This window comes from Rana temporaria, chromosome 1 (assembly GCF_905171775.1).
Source record: "Rana temporaria chromosome 1, aRanTem1.1, whole genome shotgun sequence".
In the NCBI taxonomy this organism is placed as follows: Eukaryota; Metazoa; Chordata; class Amphibia; order Anura; family Ranidae; genus Rana; species Rana temporaria.
In genome coordinates, this window is record NC_053489.1 from 368,774,904 (window position 1) to 368,794,953 (window position 20,050).

The 20,050-nt window shown below is 45.2% G+C and overlaps 1 protein-coding gene across 4 annotated transcripts in view; it reads left to right on the forward strand.

Annotated features, from left to right (window-relative positions):
• Nucleotides 1-20,050, forward strand: part of PIP5K1C (phosphatidylinositol-4-phosphate 5-kinase type 1 gamma) — a 486,720-nt gene that overhangs the window by 379,181 nt on the left and 87,489 nt on the right. For all 4 annotated transcript variants that reach the window (XM_040322323.1, XM_040322302.1, XM_040322309.1 and 1 more), the window contains one exon: nucleotides 11,499-11,531. In XM_040322323.1, coding sequence (XP_040178257.1) covers nucleotides 11,499-11,531 — 33 coding nt within the window. The remainder of the gene's footprint in view (nucleotides 1-11,498; nucleotides 11,532-20,050) is intronic.

The following is a 20,050-nucleotide window of genomic DNA, read 5'->3' on the forward strand; positions in this document are numbered from 1 at the left end:
CATACTTGACTCAACGATCAGTGCTCTGCTGGTCTCAGGGTGCTGGCTGGCTGGCCTCAGGGTGCTGGCCTGGCTGGTCTCAGGGTGCTGGCCTGGCTGGTCTCAGGGTGCTGGCCTGGCTGGTCTCGGGGTGCTGGCCTGGCTGGTCTCGGGGTGCTGGCTGGCCTCAGAGTGCTGACCTCAGGGTGCTGGCTGGCCTCAGGGTGCTGGTCCTGAGCGGGCCTCAGGGTGCTGGCCGTGCTGGCCTCAGGGTGCTGGCCGTGCTGGCCTCAGGGTGCTGGCCGTGCTGACCTCAGGGTGCTGTCTGGCTGGCCTCAGGGTGCTGGCTGTGCTGGCCTCAGGGTGCTGGCCTGGCTGGTCTGAGGCCTAGTACACACGAGAGGATCCTCTGGCGGATTTTGATCTCATGGTTGTACTAACCATGAGATCAAAATCGCCGCGGAATTCCCTCCGCGGTGACGTGTCGCGCCGTCGCCAAAATGATGACGCGGCGACGTGCGCGACGCTGTAATATAAGGACTTCCACGCATGCGTCTAATCATTACGACGCATGCGCGGGATGGATTCGGACGGATTGATCCGGTGAGTCTGTACAGACCATCGGATCAATCCGCTGGACTGGATTCCAGCGGATCGATTTCTTAGCATGCTAAGAAATTTTGATCCGCTGGAAATCCATCGGCCCGAAAAATATCCATGGATAAATATCCGCTGGGTTGTATACACCAGGGGATCTATTCGCTGAAACCGGTCCGCGGATAAATTTCAGCGGATCGATCCTCTCGTGTATACGGGCCTCAGGTTGCTGGCCGTGCTGGCCTCAGGGTGCTGGCCTCAGGGTGCTGGCTGGCTGGTCTCAGGGTGCTGGCCTGGCTGGCTGGTCTCAGGGTGCTGGCTGGCTGGTCTCAGATCCACTCCCCCACCAAAAATAAATAAAAAAATGATACGCTCATATGCATAATTACTAAACTGCATGTTTTTTTCTTCCGATCCACTGTACCTTAGTAATCCTTTATGTTACTGGCCACTTCCTGTATATGGATTTATCGGGTAGTGCGTATTACGTCACTTCTTCAATGCCGCAATGTCTCCTGGGGGCTTTTGTCATTGTTCCCAGGAGTCATTGCGGAGGCCTGACTAAATCTTTCTAAATCCCACGATAACTCGCGTCAGGTCTCAGCAATGTCTTCTGGCAACAATGACAAAAGTCCCAGGAGACATTGCGGCATCGCCGCTTAGTGTAGGCTAGGCGGCTCGAGTCCTGCCAAGGGAACAGCGTTCCTGCTTTGAAAAAAATGCAGGGACGCCGTTCCCATGCGTTCCCGCAGGACTCGAGCTGAATGGCAGTATTCCTCAATGGACAGAAAAATTTGCACGGCGCAAATGAAGACCGAACGTATGTGTGTGTTAAATGTACAGCAAATATATTAAAGAGGCTCATTCACATATGGAGGAGACCGAGGGATAAAAATATTGTTGTTTTTTTTTTGCAGTTTGCAGACGCACGATCAGCGGCTCACTGAGATCAAGTGATCTGCGATTTCATGCAGAACTAATCATGTATAACAATAATAATAATACTTAAAGCGGGGGTTCACCCTAGAATAAAAAAAAAAAAAATTTTTTTTTTATTCTATCATAAAATTCGGCATCGTAGCGCGAGCTACAGTATGCCGGTCTTACATTTTTTAACCCCGTACTTACTGTTTAATCCGACCTAGACGATTCCGTCTGCCCACGGGGAATGGGCGTTCCAATCCAGACGGAAAGTGATTGACGGCCGGCTCTGGCGCGTCACGCTTCTCCGGAAATAGCCGAAATAGGCTTGGCTCTTCACGGCGCCTGCGCATAGCCTGTGCGCAGGCGCCGTGAAGAGCCGAGACCTACTCCGGCTGTCTTCGGGGAGCGTGACGTGCCAGAGTCGGCCGTCAATCACCCTCCCTCTTGCTAGGAACGCCCATTCCCCGCGGCAGACGGAATCGTCTATGTACGATTAAACAGTGAGTACGGGGTTAAAAAATTTAAGACCGGCATAGTGTAGCTCGCGCTACTATGCCGGATTTTATGCTGAAATGTTGTTCAGCAGGGTGAACCACCGCTTTAACTGGAAAAAATAAATAGATTTAATTTAAAGGAGTTCTCTGACCTAAAACTTTTAACCCCCGCTGTGCCCGGGCTGTAAAAATATACAAAATAAACTGTCACTTACCTGCCTACGATCCCCCGTTGTTCCGATATCGCCGTCCCGTTCTCCGGTCCCGGGCCCCTTCCGCTTCCTGTGTGTCGGTGACTCATAGTGCGCTCAGCCTATCAGCGGCCGCAGCAATGTCCCGTCGCGGCCGCTGATAGGCTGAGCGCACTATGAGTCACCGACACACAGGAAGCGGAAGAGACCGGGACCGGAGAACGGGACGGCGATATCGGAACAACGGGGGATCGTAGGCAGGTAAGTGAAAGTTTATTTTGTATATTTTTACAGCCCGGGCACAGCGGGGGTTAAAAGTTTTAGGTCCGAGAACTCCTTTAATTTAAAAAAAATTATCTTAGACATACCTGGACCCTGAAAAAATATATACATACCCGGACCCTGAAAAAAAAAATATATATATATATATATATATATATATATATATATATATATATATATATATATATATATATATATATATATATATATATATATAATATATTTTTTTTTTTTTTTCAGGGTCCGGGTATGTCTAAGGCCCCATACACACGGGAGGATTTATCCGCGGATACGGTCCAGCGGACCGTTTCCGCGGATAAATCCTCTCGAGGATTTCAACAGATTTTAATGCGATGGAGTGTACTCACCATCGCATTGAAATCCGCGCCGAAATCCTCTGGCGATGACGTGTCGCGCCGTCGCCACGATTATGACGCGGCGACGTGCGCGACGCTGTCATATAAGGAATTCCACGCATGCGTTGAATCATTGCGACGCATGCGGGGGATCCCTTCGGACGGATGGATTCGGTGAGTCTGTACAGACCAGCGGATCCATCTGTGGGATCCGATTCCAGCGGATAGATATTCTGTGCATGTCGACAAATATTTATCTGCTGGAATTCGGAAATATCCGCGGATAAATATCCGCCGGAGTGTACACACCATAGAATCTATCCGCTGAAACCCATTCGATGGGATTTATCTGCGGATAGATTCTATGGTGTGTATGGGGCTTTAGATTACATTATTTTAATTAAATCTATTTATTAAAATAATATATAAAATATATCCTTATATAAACGTTCTTTAACCACTTAAGACCTGGACCAAAATGCAGGTAAAGGACCCGGCCAGTTTTTGCGATTCGGCACTGCGTCGCTTTAACTGACAATTGCGCTTTCTTTTGGTGGTATTTGATCACCTCTGCGGTTTTTATTTTTTGCGCTATAAACAAAAATAGAGCGACAATTTTGAAAAAAAAAATCTGAATTTTTCCCTTTTTGCTATAATAAATATCCCCCCAAAATATATATAAAAAAGTTTTTTTTCCTCAGTTTAGGCCGATACGTATTCTTCTACCTGTTTTTGGTTAAAAAAAACACAATAAGCGTTTATCGATTGGTTTGCGCAAAATTTATAGTGTTTACAAAATAGGGGATAGTTTTATTGCATTTTTATTAATAATTTTTTTTCTACTACTAATGGCGGCGATCAGCGATTTTTTTTCGTGACCGCGACATTATGGCGGACACATCGGACAATTTTGACACATTTTTGGGACACAGCAAAAAGTACGTGGAGGCACCTCCTCCATGTACACACTGCTCACCTCTCCCCCCGGTACAGTCTGCGCTCTCTCTCTCTGGTCCGGTCGCCGTGCGATTATTATGTAGGCTACATTGCCTTTTTATGTGGCTTTCAAAGTTGGACCTTGTGCAAGTGAACTAAGTCGCCTTATGTAAAACAAACGTGCCCTAGCGCAGCAAAGTAACTTATTTTTATATGATGTATCAAAAACAAAATATACAATAAAGGAGACACAAATTTACCTCAGGTCACCATTTAAATTTGTGTCTCCTTTATTGTATATTTTGTTTTTGATCCATCATATAAAAATAAGTTACTTTGCTGCGCTAGGGCACGGTTGTTTTACATAAGGCGACTTAGGTCACTTGCACGAGGTCCAACTTTTAAAAGCCACATAAAAAGGCAATGTAGCCTACATAATAATCGCACAGCGACCAGACCGGAGAGAGAGAGCGCAGACTGTACCGGGGGGAGAGGTGAGCATTGTGTACATGGAAGAGGACCTCCTGGTCGCTGTGTGATTTCTTTAGCGGCAATACATCGATTAAACAGGTCCTGTTGTCTAGAAGAATGGTACTGGTAAGATATAGAAATATGTAGTATTGGAAAGGATGCCAAGTGCTAGTGCAGCAATGATTATGCATGCAGCCCTTTTTCATTCAGTGTCAGTGAGTGCAGTACACGGTGCACCTTACTTCCTCGATGCCACCCAGCCTTCACTTTAAGTTCTTTCTAAATCCCGCGATAACTCGCGGCAGGCCTCCGCAATGACTCCTGGGAACAATGATAAAAGCTCCGAAGAGACATTGTGGCATTGCCATCGCCGCTTAGTGAAGTCTGGGCGGCTTGAGTTCAGCAACGGGAACGGTGTTCCTGCTTTGGAAAAAGTGCAGGGACGCAGTTCCCACGCGCTCCCGCAGGACTCGAGCCCTGATCACGTGACTTCATCAGAGGATTAATTTACTATATATATATATATATATATATATATATATATATATTGTGAGGGATTAGCTCGTGGGGATCACCTTTCTCTGAATCACAGTCCGCAAGCAGGCACTTTCTTTAAGTCTAAATGGTATGCAGGTAAAAATAAACAAAACAGTAAATTAAATCCTTGCCGTCTGGCGCTAAACTAAACAAACAGGATCTCCTCTCTATACAGTGCGGGGCTTGTCCCCATCACCCACAAAATAACAATAAAGCAAACCTTTTCTTGCAGTTACTTCCCATAGAGTCCCTCACACTCAGGTTCCCTCCTGAGTCTCCAAAAACCCCCAGCACACCATTGTGCTTTCTTCCTGGTCTTTTAAAGTCCACCTGACTGTGGACTCCAGTGGGCCCAAACATCCGGACCGGAACCCTAGCCAGCCCCAGAGGCTGTGAAACCCGGACTGGATTCCGGTTTACTCCCTCATAATGGAACGAATGCGAGGTGGAATGTACCTATTGTCATGTAACGCACCTCGCATACCGTCACAATATATATATATCAAGCCTGGGCTGGAAGGAGTTTGGATTTCAAGGCAGCATAAGGACTTTATGCAGAGACTTATGAACTCGGTGTTCGTGGATTTTGGAGATGACCTGGATAAATACAACCAAAAGATTACCGGTGGCAAGTCTACCCTATTTCCGGTTAAAAGAAAGAGTAAGCATCCCTCATTTAAACGTTCTCTTTCTCCATCCCCTGAAAATTCAGTCTCCAGGCAGTGGCGACGGCCGCCCCAGTCTAACACTAGGGGAAAAGCCCAGAGCCAATCCCAAAGGCAAAAAAGAACTTGGGGTTCAAAGTCTAAACAGACCCCCAAATTTCCCTATGAAGGCATGCCCCCGTTTGGCTGAGTTGGGGGGAAAGGCTGCTGCTTTTCGCAAACGCCAGGCGGGACGAGATTCAGAACAATGGGTCACCTGGCTACAAGCTGTAATTTAGAGAACTTACTCCACCCCGTTTTCTGAGATCAAGAATTGCCAAAGATCCAGAATCCTTTTCAGGTGAAAGCGCACTCGACTAGAGCAGTTGGTGCTTCATGGGCAGTGCATCACCAGGCCTCCATGGCTCAGATCTGTAAGGCTGCTACTTGGTCTTCGGTCCATACATTTACCAAATTCTATCAGGTAGATGTGAGAGGTTACGAAGATGCCGCCTTCGGGCGTAGTGTGCTGCAGGCAGCAGTATAAATCCTCTGGCTCGATAGTGGTCTTATTCTGATCTGTGTGTCCCTCCCCTCTAATTTTAGCATTGCTATGGCACATCCCATTAAGTAATTAAGGCTCTGTGTCCCATGATGTATGATCAAGAAAATAGGATTTTTTAATATAGCTTACCTGTAAAATCCTTTTCTTGGAAAAAACATCACGGGACACAGAGCTCCCACCCCTCTTCGGAGTTAACGTGGAACACTTATTGCTTTGCTACAAAACTGAGGTACTCTCCATTTGGGAGGGGTTATATAGGGGAGGAACGCAATTTTAATTGGGTTTGCCAGTGTCCAATCACCTGGGGTGACTACATAACCCATTAAGTAATTAAGGCTCTGTATCCCGTGATGTATTTCCAAGAAAAGGATTTTACAGATAAGCTGTATTAAAAAATCCTATTATTTCTGTTATGACCACTTCCCTTTAAAATACTGCTGGCTCAGGATGTTAATTGTAAAGAAATTCTGTTTGCGGTGATAATTCATAAAAGAAATGCAGGCCTTCAAAAATTAAGCTCATTCCATGCAAAAAAGTATTGGTGCCAAAAAGTAACTACCGTATTTTCCGGCGTATAAGACGACTTTCTGGATGCAAAAAAATGCATCCAAAGTCGGGGGTCGTCTTATACGCCGGGTACAGTCTCAGTACTCACTTTTTTTCCCCAGCGCTGACAGTCTAACATGCTACGATCGCGAGCCTGAATGATTTCAAAGCCGCGCCTTCACTGCAGAGTGTTCTGTGATAGGAGGAACAAAAATCTTCCCAGCAGCGCCTCTGTTCTTTGTTCCTCCTATCACAGATGCCTTCTCATCCTCGGACGAGATGAGAAGACGTCCGTGATAGGCGGAAAACATAACAGAGGCGCTGCTGGGAAGATTTTTGTTCCTCCTATCACAGAACACTCTGCAGTGAAGGCGCGGCTTTGAAATCATTCACGCTCGCGATCGCAGCATGTTAGACTGTCAGCGCTGGGGGAAAAAAGTCAGTGTTATTGCACTGGGGGGGGTGGCAACAAGTTCAGGCACAGTGGGCGCAAGTGATATCAATGTAATGGCACAATGGCAATGTGGGGGCATGTAATGGCACAGTGGCAATGTGGGGGCATGTAATGGCACAGTGGCAATGTAATGGCACAATGGCAATGTGGGGGCATGTAATGGCACAGTGGCAATGTGGGGGCATGTAATGGCACAGTGGCAATGTGGGGGCATGTAATGGCACAGTGGCAATGTAATGGCATGTAATGGCACAGTGGCAATGTGGGGGCATGTAATGGCACAGTGGCAATGTGGGGGCATGTAATGGCACAGTGGCAATGTAGGGGCATGTAATGGCACAGTGGCAATGTGGGGGCATGTAATGGCACAGTGGCAATGTGGGGGCATGTAATGGCACAGTGGCACAGTCTGGGCATGTACAGTCTGGGCACAGTGAGTAATGTAATGGCACAGTGAGTAATGTCTGTTTCTGTCAGCGGTTCTGGCTCCCCCTCAGCTTCCAGAAAGACAGTAAGAAGGGGGTAGTCTTATACAGTGAGTATATCCCAAAATCAAAATTTTTCCTGGAAAATTAGGGGGTCGTCTTATACGCCGGGTCGTCTTATACGCCGGAAAATACGGTAATATTTCCATTTGTGATTTCAACATTTTTAGAAGCACATTTTAACTTTTTTTGTTACTGCAATGACTACCATTAACAGCCTAACCAATAAACTAAATGTCTCCAGTTAAAATGTGAGAATAGAGCTGCTTATAGCTTTCCTGTGTGCGCTAAAAAGCATTTCCGACTTTGAATTGTTTCCAATTATTTCATTTTTCTTTTTGTTTTAATGCAGAGATTTAGTCCTTAAACCTTTAGAACCACTTTAAAACTTGGATTAACAAGGGTCTCTACAGTATAGCTATTTTTATAAGATCATAAAGGAATCGGAAAGCCCTCTTACTTTCTGGAGACTTTACAAATGCCCCCCCTTGGAATAGGTATTTGCACCCACTTCCGGCCATAGACTCCCGTAGGAGTCTACGCCACTTCCCGTCCCCCCCGCTCTCTCCTGGGAAACACACTGTTCCCAGGAGAGAGCGGGGACCAGTGACGGCGCGCCACGCTACTTGTGCATGCGCAGTAAGGAACCGGGCAGTGAAGCCACAAGGCTTCACTTCCTGATTCCCTCACAGAGCATGGCGGCGGTAGCATCCAAGGACCAAGCGATTGCTCAGCCTCGTCTGCCAACATCGCGGGCGTGCTGGACAGGTAAGTGTCCATTTTTTGAAAGTCAGCAACTGCAGTATTTGTAGCTGCTGGCTTTAAAAAAAAAAAAAAATCTGCTTTAAGCCTTTGTCAGGTCACTCATTATTTACAGGTTCTGTGTCAGGATCCGGTGGATATCTCCACTAGAACCTTCTATGAAAATAAATGTTTGGGTGGTTCGGGGATGCGTGGACCAGCATTCTAAGCTCTTACCAACTAGCTTGGGATATGGACCTAGGGGAGACTATAGACGAGGATGTTTGGTCCCAGTGGTCAATCTTGGTACACAAAGGAATTCTTAACACTTCCCTGGTGGAGGAAAATTACAAAGTATTGTCCTGATTGTCAAGACACAGTTAGCCAAAATATACTCCGATGTATTGCCCCTATGCTTCAGGGGGTGTGCCAAGAGGACAATATGTAACGTATTTGGTGGACATGCCCAAAAGTACATTTTGGACAAGAATATTTAATTTGGTATACACTGTGACCGGGCTGAATATTCCCAAAAACATTTAGACAGCATTATTTTCTGATATATATTGAGTGAGTTATCCAAACATCTCAGGACCCTCGCTTTTTTTTTTTTTTTCTGGCACCCAAAGTTACCACAGCGCGAGCATGGAAATCTCCTTTGATTAATCTAGCGTTAGTCAAAAACAAAATCTCCTGGATCATGATCATTGAAAGTCACTAGCAGCCTTCGTGACAAGGCACTTTGCTTTGAAAAGGTCTGGAACCCCTGGATTAGATACCTCCAGTCCCCATGGTGGGTGGGATGGATGTGAGGTCGGCGGTCTGGAACATGGTTATTTGCTGTAAATCCTTTTTTTTTTTTTCCTTCCCTTTATTCAAACTTTCTCTTTCTTCTAACTTACATAGTAGGTGAGGTTGAAAAAATACATCAAGTCCAACCTATGTGTGTGATTATATGTCAGTATTACCTTGCATATCCCTGTATGTTGCGGTTGTTCAGGTGCATATCTAATAGTTTTTTTTAAATATCGATGCCCCCCGCTGAGACCACCGCATGTGAAGAGTTCCACATTCTTACCGCTCTTACAGTAAAGAACCCTCTACCTAGTTTAAGTTAAGTTAAACCTCTTTTCTTCTAATTCTAATGAGTGGCTATGTGTCTTGTTAAACTCCCTTCCACAAAAAAGTGTTAGCCCTATTGTGGGGTCACCAGTATGAGATTTGTAAATTGAAATCTATCCCCTCTCAAGCGTCTCTTCTCCAGAGAGAATAAGTTCAGTGCTCGCAACCTTTCTTCATAACTAATGTCCTCCAGACCCTTTATTAGCTTTGTTGCCCTTCTTTGCACTCGCTCCATTTTCAGTACATCCTTCCTGAGGACTGGCGCCCAGAACTGGACAGCATACTCCAGGTGCGGTCAGACCAGTGTCTTGTAGAATGGGAGAATTCTCTCTTTATCCCTGGAGTTAATCCCTTTTTTAATTCATGCCAATATTCTGTTTGCTTTGTAAGCAGAAGCTTGGCATTGCATGCCATTGCTGAGCCTATCATCTACTATGATCCCCAGGTCCTTTTCCAGTCTAGATTCCCCCGGAGGTTCTCCCCCTAGTGTATAGATTGCATTCATATTTTTGCCACCCAAATGCATTATTTGAAATTTTTCTACATTAAACTTCATTTGCCATGTAGTTGCCCACCCCATTAATTTGTTCAGATCGTCTTGCAAGGTTTCCACATCCTACAGAGAAGTTATTGCCCTACTTATCTTAGTATCATCTGCAAATACAGAGATTGAGCTGTTTACCCCATCCTCCAGGTCATTTATGAACAAATTAAATAGGATTGGTCCCAGCACAGAACCATGTGGGACCCCACTACCCATCCCTGACCATTCTGAGTATTCCCCATTTATCATCACCCTCTGAACTTGCCCTTGTAGCCAGTTTTCAATCCTTGTACTCACCCTATGGTACATGCCAACAGACCTTATTTTGTACAGTAAACGTTTATGGGGAACTGTGTCAAATGCTTTTGCAAAATCCATATACACCACGTCTAGGGGCCTTCCTTTATCTAGATGGCAACTCACCTCCTCATAGAAAGTTAATAGATTGTTTTGGCAAGAACGATTCTTCATGAATCCGTGCTGATTACTGCCAATGATACCATTTTCAATTCTTCTATAATGTCTTCTTATAAACACTTTGATGTGGGCTACCTCCAGCCTAGTCTAAGCATGGAAGCATGGTGTTCCTCTGTTTAGCTGTTTTCTTGTTTTGTTTTTTAGAATATATGCATGATAGTTTTAAATTACTGCATATGCAAGTATCCTCTTTACAATACCTATAGTGAAAATTTAACCCCAACTTTTCGCACATCTCCATTTTACCCCTCTGGGGGGAGTTGGTTGTGGACAGTCGCTCTAATATTGTTTAGTCGTGGTATGATCAGAATGCGATGGCTATGTTAATCCCCACTGCAACATAGTTGTTTGATATTCATTTTTACAACTTGGTACATTATTGTTGGCTAAATCTCCTTTCAATAAAACTATTGGGAAAGAACCACTTTAAACCTGTTTGTACTTTGTGTAAATAGCATTTGTTTCCATTTGAGTATTTGGTAAGGCTAACCCATGCTTGCATGGAAAGCTTGCTAATAATCACTAAGGCCCCATACACACGATAGAATTTATCCGCGAATACGTTCCAGCGGACCGTTTCCGCGGATAAATCCTCTCGTGGATTTCGGCGGATTTTCATGCGATGGTGTGTACTCACCATCGCATTGAAATCCGCGCCGAAATCCTCTTGCGATGACGTGTCGCGCCGTCGCCGCGATTATGACGCGGCGACGTGCGCGACGCTGTCATATAAGGAATTCCACGCATGCGTCAAATCATTACGACGCATGCGGGGGATCCCTTCGGACGGATGGATTCGGTGAGTCTGTACAGACCAGCGGATCCATCCGTTGGGATGGATTCCAGCAGATGGATTTGCTGTGCATGTCAGCGAATATCCGATCTGCTGGAATCCATCCCAGGGGAGATATATCCGCGGTTAAAGATCCGCTGGCGTGTACACACCATAGGATCTATCCGCTGAAACCCATTTGCTGGGATTTATCTGCGGATGGATTCTATGGTGTGTATGGGGCCTAATACATTTCATCATTGTTCTAGTATGACAGAAAATGGATTTGCAGATCATGTGTTTCAACATGTTTAATATAACTTGTAATAAATTATCTAGCAGTTGACTATTAAGTATAAATTAACTTCTATCTCTTCACAGGAGACGTACTCACTCATCAGGATATGATACACGGTAGGTAGTGTTCTGTGCAACAAGCAATTGTGGTTCTTTTTTGATGCGTGCAGTCTGTGCTTTGCAAATTTTATAGATTTGTTATTGCTGGTGGCTCATTTATGAAAGTGTCTTTGTTTTTATTTTTTTTTGAAAGTTTATCCAACATCACAGCATTCAATTCATTTTTGCAATATTCATTTATTTCTTTATTTATTTTTCTTCTTCTCTAATGCCCTGTACACACGATCGGTTTGTCTGATGAAAACGAACCGATGGATTTTTTCATCAGATATCTGATGAAGCTGACTTTCATCAGTCTTGCCTACACACCATCGGTTAAAAATCTGATCGTGTCCAACGCGGTGACGTAAAACACTACGACATGCAGAGAAAAATTAAGTTCAATGCTTCCGAGCATGCGTCAACTTGATTCTGAGCATGCATGGATTTTTAACAGATGGATTTCCCCACAGACGATTGTTTTTTTTCTATTGTTTTCTTAACCATAAGAAAAATTGAAAACGGGTTCTATTTTTTTTCACAGATGAGAAAAAAAATGATGGGGCCCACATACAATCGTTTTGTCTGATGAAAACGGTCCATCAGTCCGTTTTCATCAGACAAATCGATCGTGTGTACAGGGCATAACTCTTCATTGGAGACAGACATGATCGGGTCCTAGTGTACCCCCCTGGGGAGGGGGTGTTTTGTGTTTTAAGTTAATGAATGCACTTGTATTTTATATGTTGTATGATGATATTTGTTCTAATAAAAGGAAAAAAATTTGATTAAATGTATTTTTTATTTTTGCATACTTCAAAATTATAATCAATTTGGTTGCAGCTGGGCAATGTTTTTCGTTTGGGCACATGAAGAGCCCATTCACCAAATATTCACTTCAGGTCAATCAAAATTTTCGTGCATGTCCGATAAAATAATATCGGATGAACTGTCATGATCGGCTCAGGGAAGCCCTGTACTAACGATCCGATTATCGAACGATTCTTCCTCGGATGACATTTTTCGTACAATATTCGGATTGTAAATATTGCCCTTTGCGTTCGCTTCTTCCAACGTTTTATTGCCTGTAGAACAAAAAGTGTCTGCGTGCCTAAATGTATAGGAGAGAAAGTATAGTATAAAACACAGTGTATAAAGTATTGTGGTGGCTTCATTAATTCCTCTTTTCAAGCTTTCATGTTTTTTTTCCCACCTGGTGATCCTGGCCTTTTGCACTGGGCTTTGTGTTAGGCAACTTCTCCTAGACATCTTTTGTGTAATGTGGAGTTTAGTCGCAGAATGTTTTACAGGTCCAAGGCTGGGGTTCACACTTCTGATAGAACCCTGTCACTAAGACTGCTGAGGATGTATGCCCAATAGGCGGGAGATGACTGTGTGGATAAGGGTATGTTCCTACCCAATGTCACTGGAGTGGCACAGGACTACAGCTGCGGTAATTCAGCCTTGCCCTTTCCCAGGAAGCCTGGGTGTTTTAGTGGGCTGTTTACTGTCATGCTAGGGTGTTAACACTAAAATAATGGCAGCGACATGGTTAGTTTCAGTCTGGTTGCGGGTGGAATGCAACACCATATTTAAGTTTGAGTTAAAAAAAATTCTAACTCACTGCATGAGTGTGCAGCCTGTGCAGCCTTTTCATTGATGATTGCACTGCACATGTCATTTTCAGGAGCACACATAACCCTGCTTTACGTTTTCACCCAGCTGCACACACTCAGCAGTCCTCAGGATATCCTTGGGCTCCCTGCTGTATTGATAGTGATAGAAAGCATTAACCCTTCCTGCCCCAGCAGTGAATTGTGAGTATATTTTTGGCAGGGCTGGTGCAAGGCTTTTTGACACCCTAGGTGAAACCTCATTGTACCCCCTGGCTCCGCCCCTGAATTCATCCCCTTTGTGCTGCCCATGTATATGCATACCTCCAAACTTTTTATCTTGAGACTGAGGGACACTTCAGGGAGACAGTGACCTGCATCACGCGTAGAGCGCTGCAGCGAAAAGTGGTTGTAGCCAAACATGATCATGGGAGGGGCTTAAGGGCCATGGTTAAACAAAACCTGGGATTCCTTGTACCTATAAAATAAACTTTGATTGCTGTGCCACAAGCTGAAGTCTCAGGGATACATATAAACCTCAACACATCCCCTACCATTAATTGGGGTGCTCACAAGGCCACGGTGCGGGGTAAGTTGATCCAATTGGCTGCTAGGGAAAAGAGGAACCGGGAGCAAATGATAAGGCAATTGGAGGATGATCTGGACCACCTGTTGGAGGAACAGCGCAGACACCCCCAGACTGACATTAGGCGTAAGATAGATGACGCATGGTTGGCTCTTAATCTTAGCCTGACCACCCAAGCAGAAAAACATATCAGCTGGTCCAAGCATAGATCCTACACAATGGGAGATAAACCCACCACTATGTTAGCTAGGAAGCTAGTACCCCGACAACACGCTGCTACGTTACCTAAACTACGACTATCCTCAGGTCACCCCACCCAGAATCCAGAATCCATTCTTGTGGAATTTCAGAAATTTTATGCAACACTTTATAGCTCTCCCGCTAGCTATGTGCCATCTAAGGCAGAACAGTTTTTCCGCGATGTACAATTGCCCCGACTCACCCAGGCTCACATGGAGCTTATGGATGGGGAATTTACGAAGTCCGAAATTAAACTAGCCATAAAAACCATTCATCCATCTAAAGCACCTGGACCGGATGGCTTCACTGGCCATTACTATAGGAAATATAAAGAGATCCTTGTTCCACATTTGTGTTCCTATTTTAATGACTTAAGGAGGGGAAATACTATTCCTGACCACGAAAACGTAGCGTATCTACATGTTATACCGAAACCGGGTCGGGATCATGGAGTGTGCGCTAACTATCGCCCAATCTCCTTGATCAATACAGATCTAAAGATATTGACGAAGGTCCTAGCATTCAGACTAAACACATTTCTTTCAAAATACATCCACCCTGACCAGGCTGGATTCGTCCCCAACCGGCAGGCATCTGATCAGACTCGCAGAGTCATAAACTTAATTTCGGCAATCCAGTCGGATTGGGACTGTAAGGGTCCTAGGCGGGGAATGCTGCTTTCGCTGGACATCCAGAAGGCGTTCGACTCTCTCTCGTGGGAATACCTATTTGATGTATTGCATCGTTTCGGTTTTGGCGAGCGCTTTCTGGTCCTCTTGCGAACGCTGTACCATTCTCCCTCAGCACTATTGAGATTGAGGGGTTATTTATCCCCACCATTCGATATTAAAAGGGGAACAAGGCAGGGCTGCCCGTTATCGCCGCTGCTATTTGTTTTAGCAATTGAGCCGTTGGCAATTAAAATCCGTTCGAGTCCAGATGTCAAAGGTATCGTTTGTGGGGAGGACGAGCACAAGTGCTTGTTCTTTGCAGATGACCTATTATTGACACTATCGTCGCCCATTACTTCCCTCCCTAACCTATACGCGATTTTGCAACCATTTTCAGAAATTTTAGGACTCCGAATTAATCATGACAAATCAAGAGCACTTATTATATCTTTACCGAAATCAACTCGGGAGACTCTTGAGTGATCGCACAGGTTCAAGTGGGAATCGGATGCTCTTCCTTACCTCGGTATAAATTTGACCTCATCTATTCAAACGTTGTATAGACAGAATTACCCAGCCCTATTTAAACGCCTATCAGACGATTTGGCCAGATGGCAGATTCACCCCCCTTCGTGGTTCGGCAGATTGCACTCAATAAAAATGAATGTACTACCCAAGGTTTTATATCTGTTTCGTACCTTGCCTGTGTCACTAGTTCGATCTGACCTCCACACATTCCAAAAGAAGATTTTACAATTCATCTGGGGTGATAAGAGGCCTAGGGTGAATAGGGGAACTATGTACACACCAAAGCAAAGGGGTGGCTTGGGACTGCCTGACCTTATGAAGTACTTTTATGCGGCCCAGTTGGCCCAACTTACGAGGTACCATTCCCAAAAGCCTAACGCAATATGGATGACTATGGAATCCTATTCCTGTCGCCCTGATTTGATTTCTCATATAATGTGGCTTCCTATGAAGGACAGGCCGGTCATACTGTGTCCTACTCTGTCCTTTTCGTTGGAAATTTGGGACAGGCTCTCCAGGACTAGGAAGTTTAAATCCCCTCACAATCCGTTAGCCCCTTGTTAAAGAACAGGGATTTCACCCCGGGCCTCTCTCCAGTAGGGTTTCATTGGTGGACAAATAAAGGTCTTTTACAAATTGCCGATCTTTGTGATCATAAAGGGATATTGTCGGAGAGAACACTATCAAAAAATATCAAATGCCAGTGACTGAACGCTTTAGATATACTCAACTGCACCACTTTTTGCAAACTGTCGCTCGTAAAGGCGATCTAACTACTATGACTTCTATAGAATATGTATGTAGGCAATATGATAAAGTCAGGGGCCATATTTCTGCTATTTATTCTATCCTATCATACTCCTTGAAAAAGCTGAGCTATATGCTCCAATGGGAGCAGGATTTGCAGGAAACATTCGAGATTGATGAATGGCACAGGCTGTCGGAATCGGCGTCTCGATCGATCATGAATACTTCCATTATAGAAGCTAACTACAAGGTCTTGCTGAGGTGGTATATGGTCCCGGCTAGACTGGCAGCTTTTGTGCCGGGTGCCTCTCGGGAATGCTTTAGAGGATGCGGACAGACGGGATCCACATACCATATGTGGTGGACCTGTCCTAGGGTCCGGAGGTTCTGGATCAGGGTGTACAATTTCATCTACTCCCTGACCCAGATCAATTTAGTTAAAGCTGCTAAACATGCGCTCCTGGGGGGTAAGATACCTGACGGTTCGGGATCCCAGAGAAGGCTGGTGGCATTCATATTCACCTCGGCGAAAATAACCATAGCGAGAAACTGGACGTCCGCAGCCTTGCCATTTGATCAACTTAAATACAAATTGTCCTGGCTTATGTTAAATGAGCGGCTAACGGCAATCACGCAGGACAAGATGAAGCAGTTTCATAAGGTCTGGGATCCATGGATCTGCTACTTAACTGGTGATCCTGGGTCGAGTGGTTCTTAGATTTATCTTGTGGATTATTTTTAAGGAGCGCAGAGCCTCAACTCTCCCCCTTCCCCCCTCGTCTTTCTTATCCCACTGTTTCCTTTCTTGTCATTCCCCAACGGGACTGAATCCCCCTTTTTTCTGCTTTACTACCTCCTTTTTACATATCTGAAGTGTTGTTTACTAACGTCTAATTTGCCAATTGTATGATGTGGTTTTACATATGATTTGGGAGGTCGTAACCCTCATAGGCAATGGCACGTTGTGATGGTAAACAGATTGTCAAATCATTACTTATAGAAAGAAGTTACGCTGATATGTATTTCTTTTTGTTTGTGAAGAAAATTAATAAACACTATTAAACATAAACCTCAACACAATCATTTAGAAAATTACTTCCAATACATCTGCTTTTGTATACACTGAAAATAGACAGAGAGCTTATAATAGAGGACTGTGAAGGACCTGAGGAACCCGGGTTGGAGCCATAGAGTACTGCAGTATGAATCAACCCTTAGGGAGAGAGGGAAGGATCACTATGGAATATGGAAGACAGAAAAGGTCACTATGGCACATGGAAGGCAGAAAGGAGTACATGGAAGGAAGGATCGCTATGGTACATGGAAGGCAGGAATGATCACTATGGTAAATGGAAGGCAGTAAGGAAGTATCACTATGATACATGGAAGGTAGGAAGACTATGGCACATGGAAGGTAGGAAGACTATGGCACATGGAAGGTAGGAAGTCTATGACACATGGAAGGTAGGAAGTCTATAGCACATGGAAGACTATGGCACATTTATGAAAGAGAGAGAAGGGGAGAGTTCACTCACCTGAGGCTGAATTTTCTTCAGGGGCTCAGGGAGACCTCATGACAGGAGCACTGGCTGCTTTGAAATCTCCCGCCCACACCCCCTTCCCAGGCACAGATTGGCTGCACGTGGGGGTCGTGAGCGGGCACAGGGGGGACATGGGGAGGAGGTGGGGTAGACCTAGCCTACCTCCTGCTCCCTCCTCTTACGGGATATACAGCAGGTGGGGAATAGAATGTGCAGCGGAGGGACAGGTGAGTGGGCAGTGGTGGTGGGGTGACTGTGTTGCTTGGCACTGAGCGGGGCTCAGCACGGCGTGCACCGGACAGGGGGAGTAGTGGAGTCCAGTTTTAGAGCAATGCAGCACCCCTGACTGATGTGCGCTCTAGGCTGGTGCCTACCTTGCCTATAGGTAGCGCTGGCCCTGACTTTTGGGCCACATCTCACTTTGTTCTGGTCTTTCAGATCATAATTGCAGAGGCAATGGTCTTTGGGACCAGGCAAGCTTGTGATCCGTAAACAATATCCTGTTTATTGGACCTGACACCACAGGCTAAGCAAACATACAGTTGTGCTCATAAGTTTACATACCCTGGCAGAATTTGTGATTTCTTGGAGATTTTTCAGAGAATATAAATAACACAAATAAAATTCTTTCACTTACGGTTAGTGTTTGGCTGAAGCCATTTATTATCAATCAACTGTGTTTACTCTTTTTAAATCATAATGACATCAAACTACCCAAATGACCCTAAACAAAAGTTTACATACCCTGGTGATTTTGGCCTGATAACATGCACACAAGTTAACACAAAGGGGTTTGAATGGCTATTAAAGGTAACCATCCTCACCTGTGATCTGTTTGCTTGTAATGTGTGTGCATAAAAGGCCAATGAGTTTCTGGACACCTGACCGACCCTTGCATCTTTCATCCAGTGCTGCACTGACTTTCTGGATTCTGAGTGATGGGGAAAGCAAAAGAATTGTCAAAGGATCTGTGGGAAAAGGAAGTTGATCTGTATAAAACAGGAAAGGGATATAAAAAGATATCCAAGGAATTGAGAATGCCAATCCTCAGTTTTCAAACTCTAATCAAGAAGTGGAAAATGAGGGGTTCAGTTGAAACCAAACCACGGCCAAGTAGGCCAACTAAAACTTCAGCCACAACTGCCAGGAAAATTGTTCGGTATGCAAAGAAAAACCCACAAATAACTTCAGGTGAAATACAGGACTCTCTGTGTGACGAGATCCTTTGCTCGCCCGGTTCTGCTCTCCCGACACTCCTCTGCTTCTATTGGATCAGCTTGCAGATTGCAACGTCTGATGGTCCAGTCATCCAAGGTTCCGGGATCCGAATTACAGCTATGTGCCATTCGGACCCATTAAGAACACACACCAGGCAGGCTGTATGTATGTTCAAGCAGGACTCTTTATTTTCAAGTACACAGCACACTTTTATACAAAATTGGGACATCCCACTCCCAACAACCGCTTTCCTATTGGTCAATTGTAAAGTATGCAGTTCTCACTCAGGTCCTCTTTGACCATGCAAATGAGGACTTGAAATAGTTAACAGGGATTGGCCCAATCGCTTGGATAGAAAGGCTTATGTGTATTGAGACAGAAGCCCCAGGGGGCAATCAATGTACACAATAGCCAGCCACAGAACAATGGGACCGTCTGGAGAGTGAGTTAGCCTTAAGACAGGGCAGAGACCCTTTTGACTTAATCAGTTACAACACAGTATTGGCATCACACAATAGAACATGGTATGTCATTCCACATCTTTAGACAGACGGTCTGTCTCTACTAACAGAAGATACCCACACCTGCTAATCAAAAGGCATTAAACAGGCTTATCACATAATGGAAATGTCTTTCACAATTCAGCTTACTTAGCATCTTAAACGCAGGTGTCCTTGCATTGAATAAGCCAACAGCTTCTAATGTCCCTCTCCTGTGTAACAGATGTCAAGTAGAAACACTTTAATATCTCAAGATCCATGACATTACTTTCCCTGGGAAACAGTCCAACAGCCACAGTGGGACCCAAACGGGTCAACTCGAGGATGTTGGAAAAGTAGTCTTAAGGTTCCAGGACTGTCTGCTGGGATGACCCATCTGCCTTCCTGTTTTGAGGTCCTGGCCCATAATCGGACGGCAAGAGGCTCGCATTCAGTCCTCTCCAAAAGCCCCTGTCCTGGCTAGGTCTGTCACACATCTCCCCTTTTGGCAGGAGACTAACACTGGGAGAGATCCCAATTCCGGTACCCACCCCGTACCCCAGATACCTTGTCCCAAACAGAGCATTACTCACCCAGCCAATCTCTGCCTCTCTCAGAGAACACGCCTGCCGCTGGGGAGAGGCCTGGACTGGCCCTTCTCCCTGGAGTCCTTTCAGCCGCTGGAGAGAAGACAGGGTGGCTGGGCTCAGTTCATCATGCTGTTGGGGATCTGAGCCAACTGGCCACCATTCCTGGGGTATACCAGTGGAGACTGAAGTCCCATCCGCTGATGCTAGGTGAAAATCCCCCGGTGCTTGCAAAGCAAAGCCGACATCCTCCTGTCTCCGTGCCGCACAATTTTCTGGGGTTGTGTCAGTGGAGATCGGAGTCCCATCCACTACCACAGGAACCCC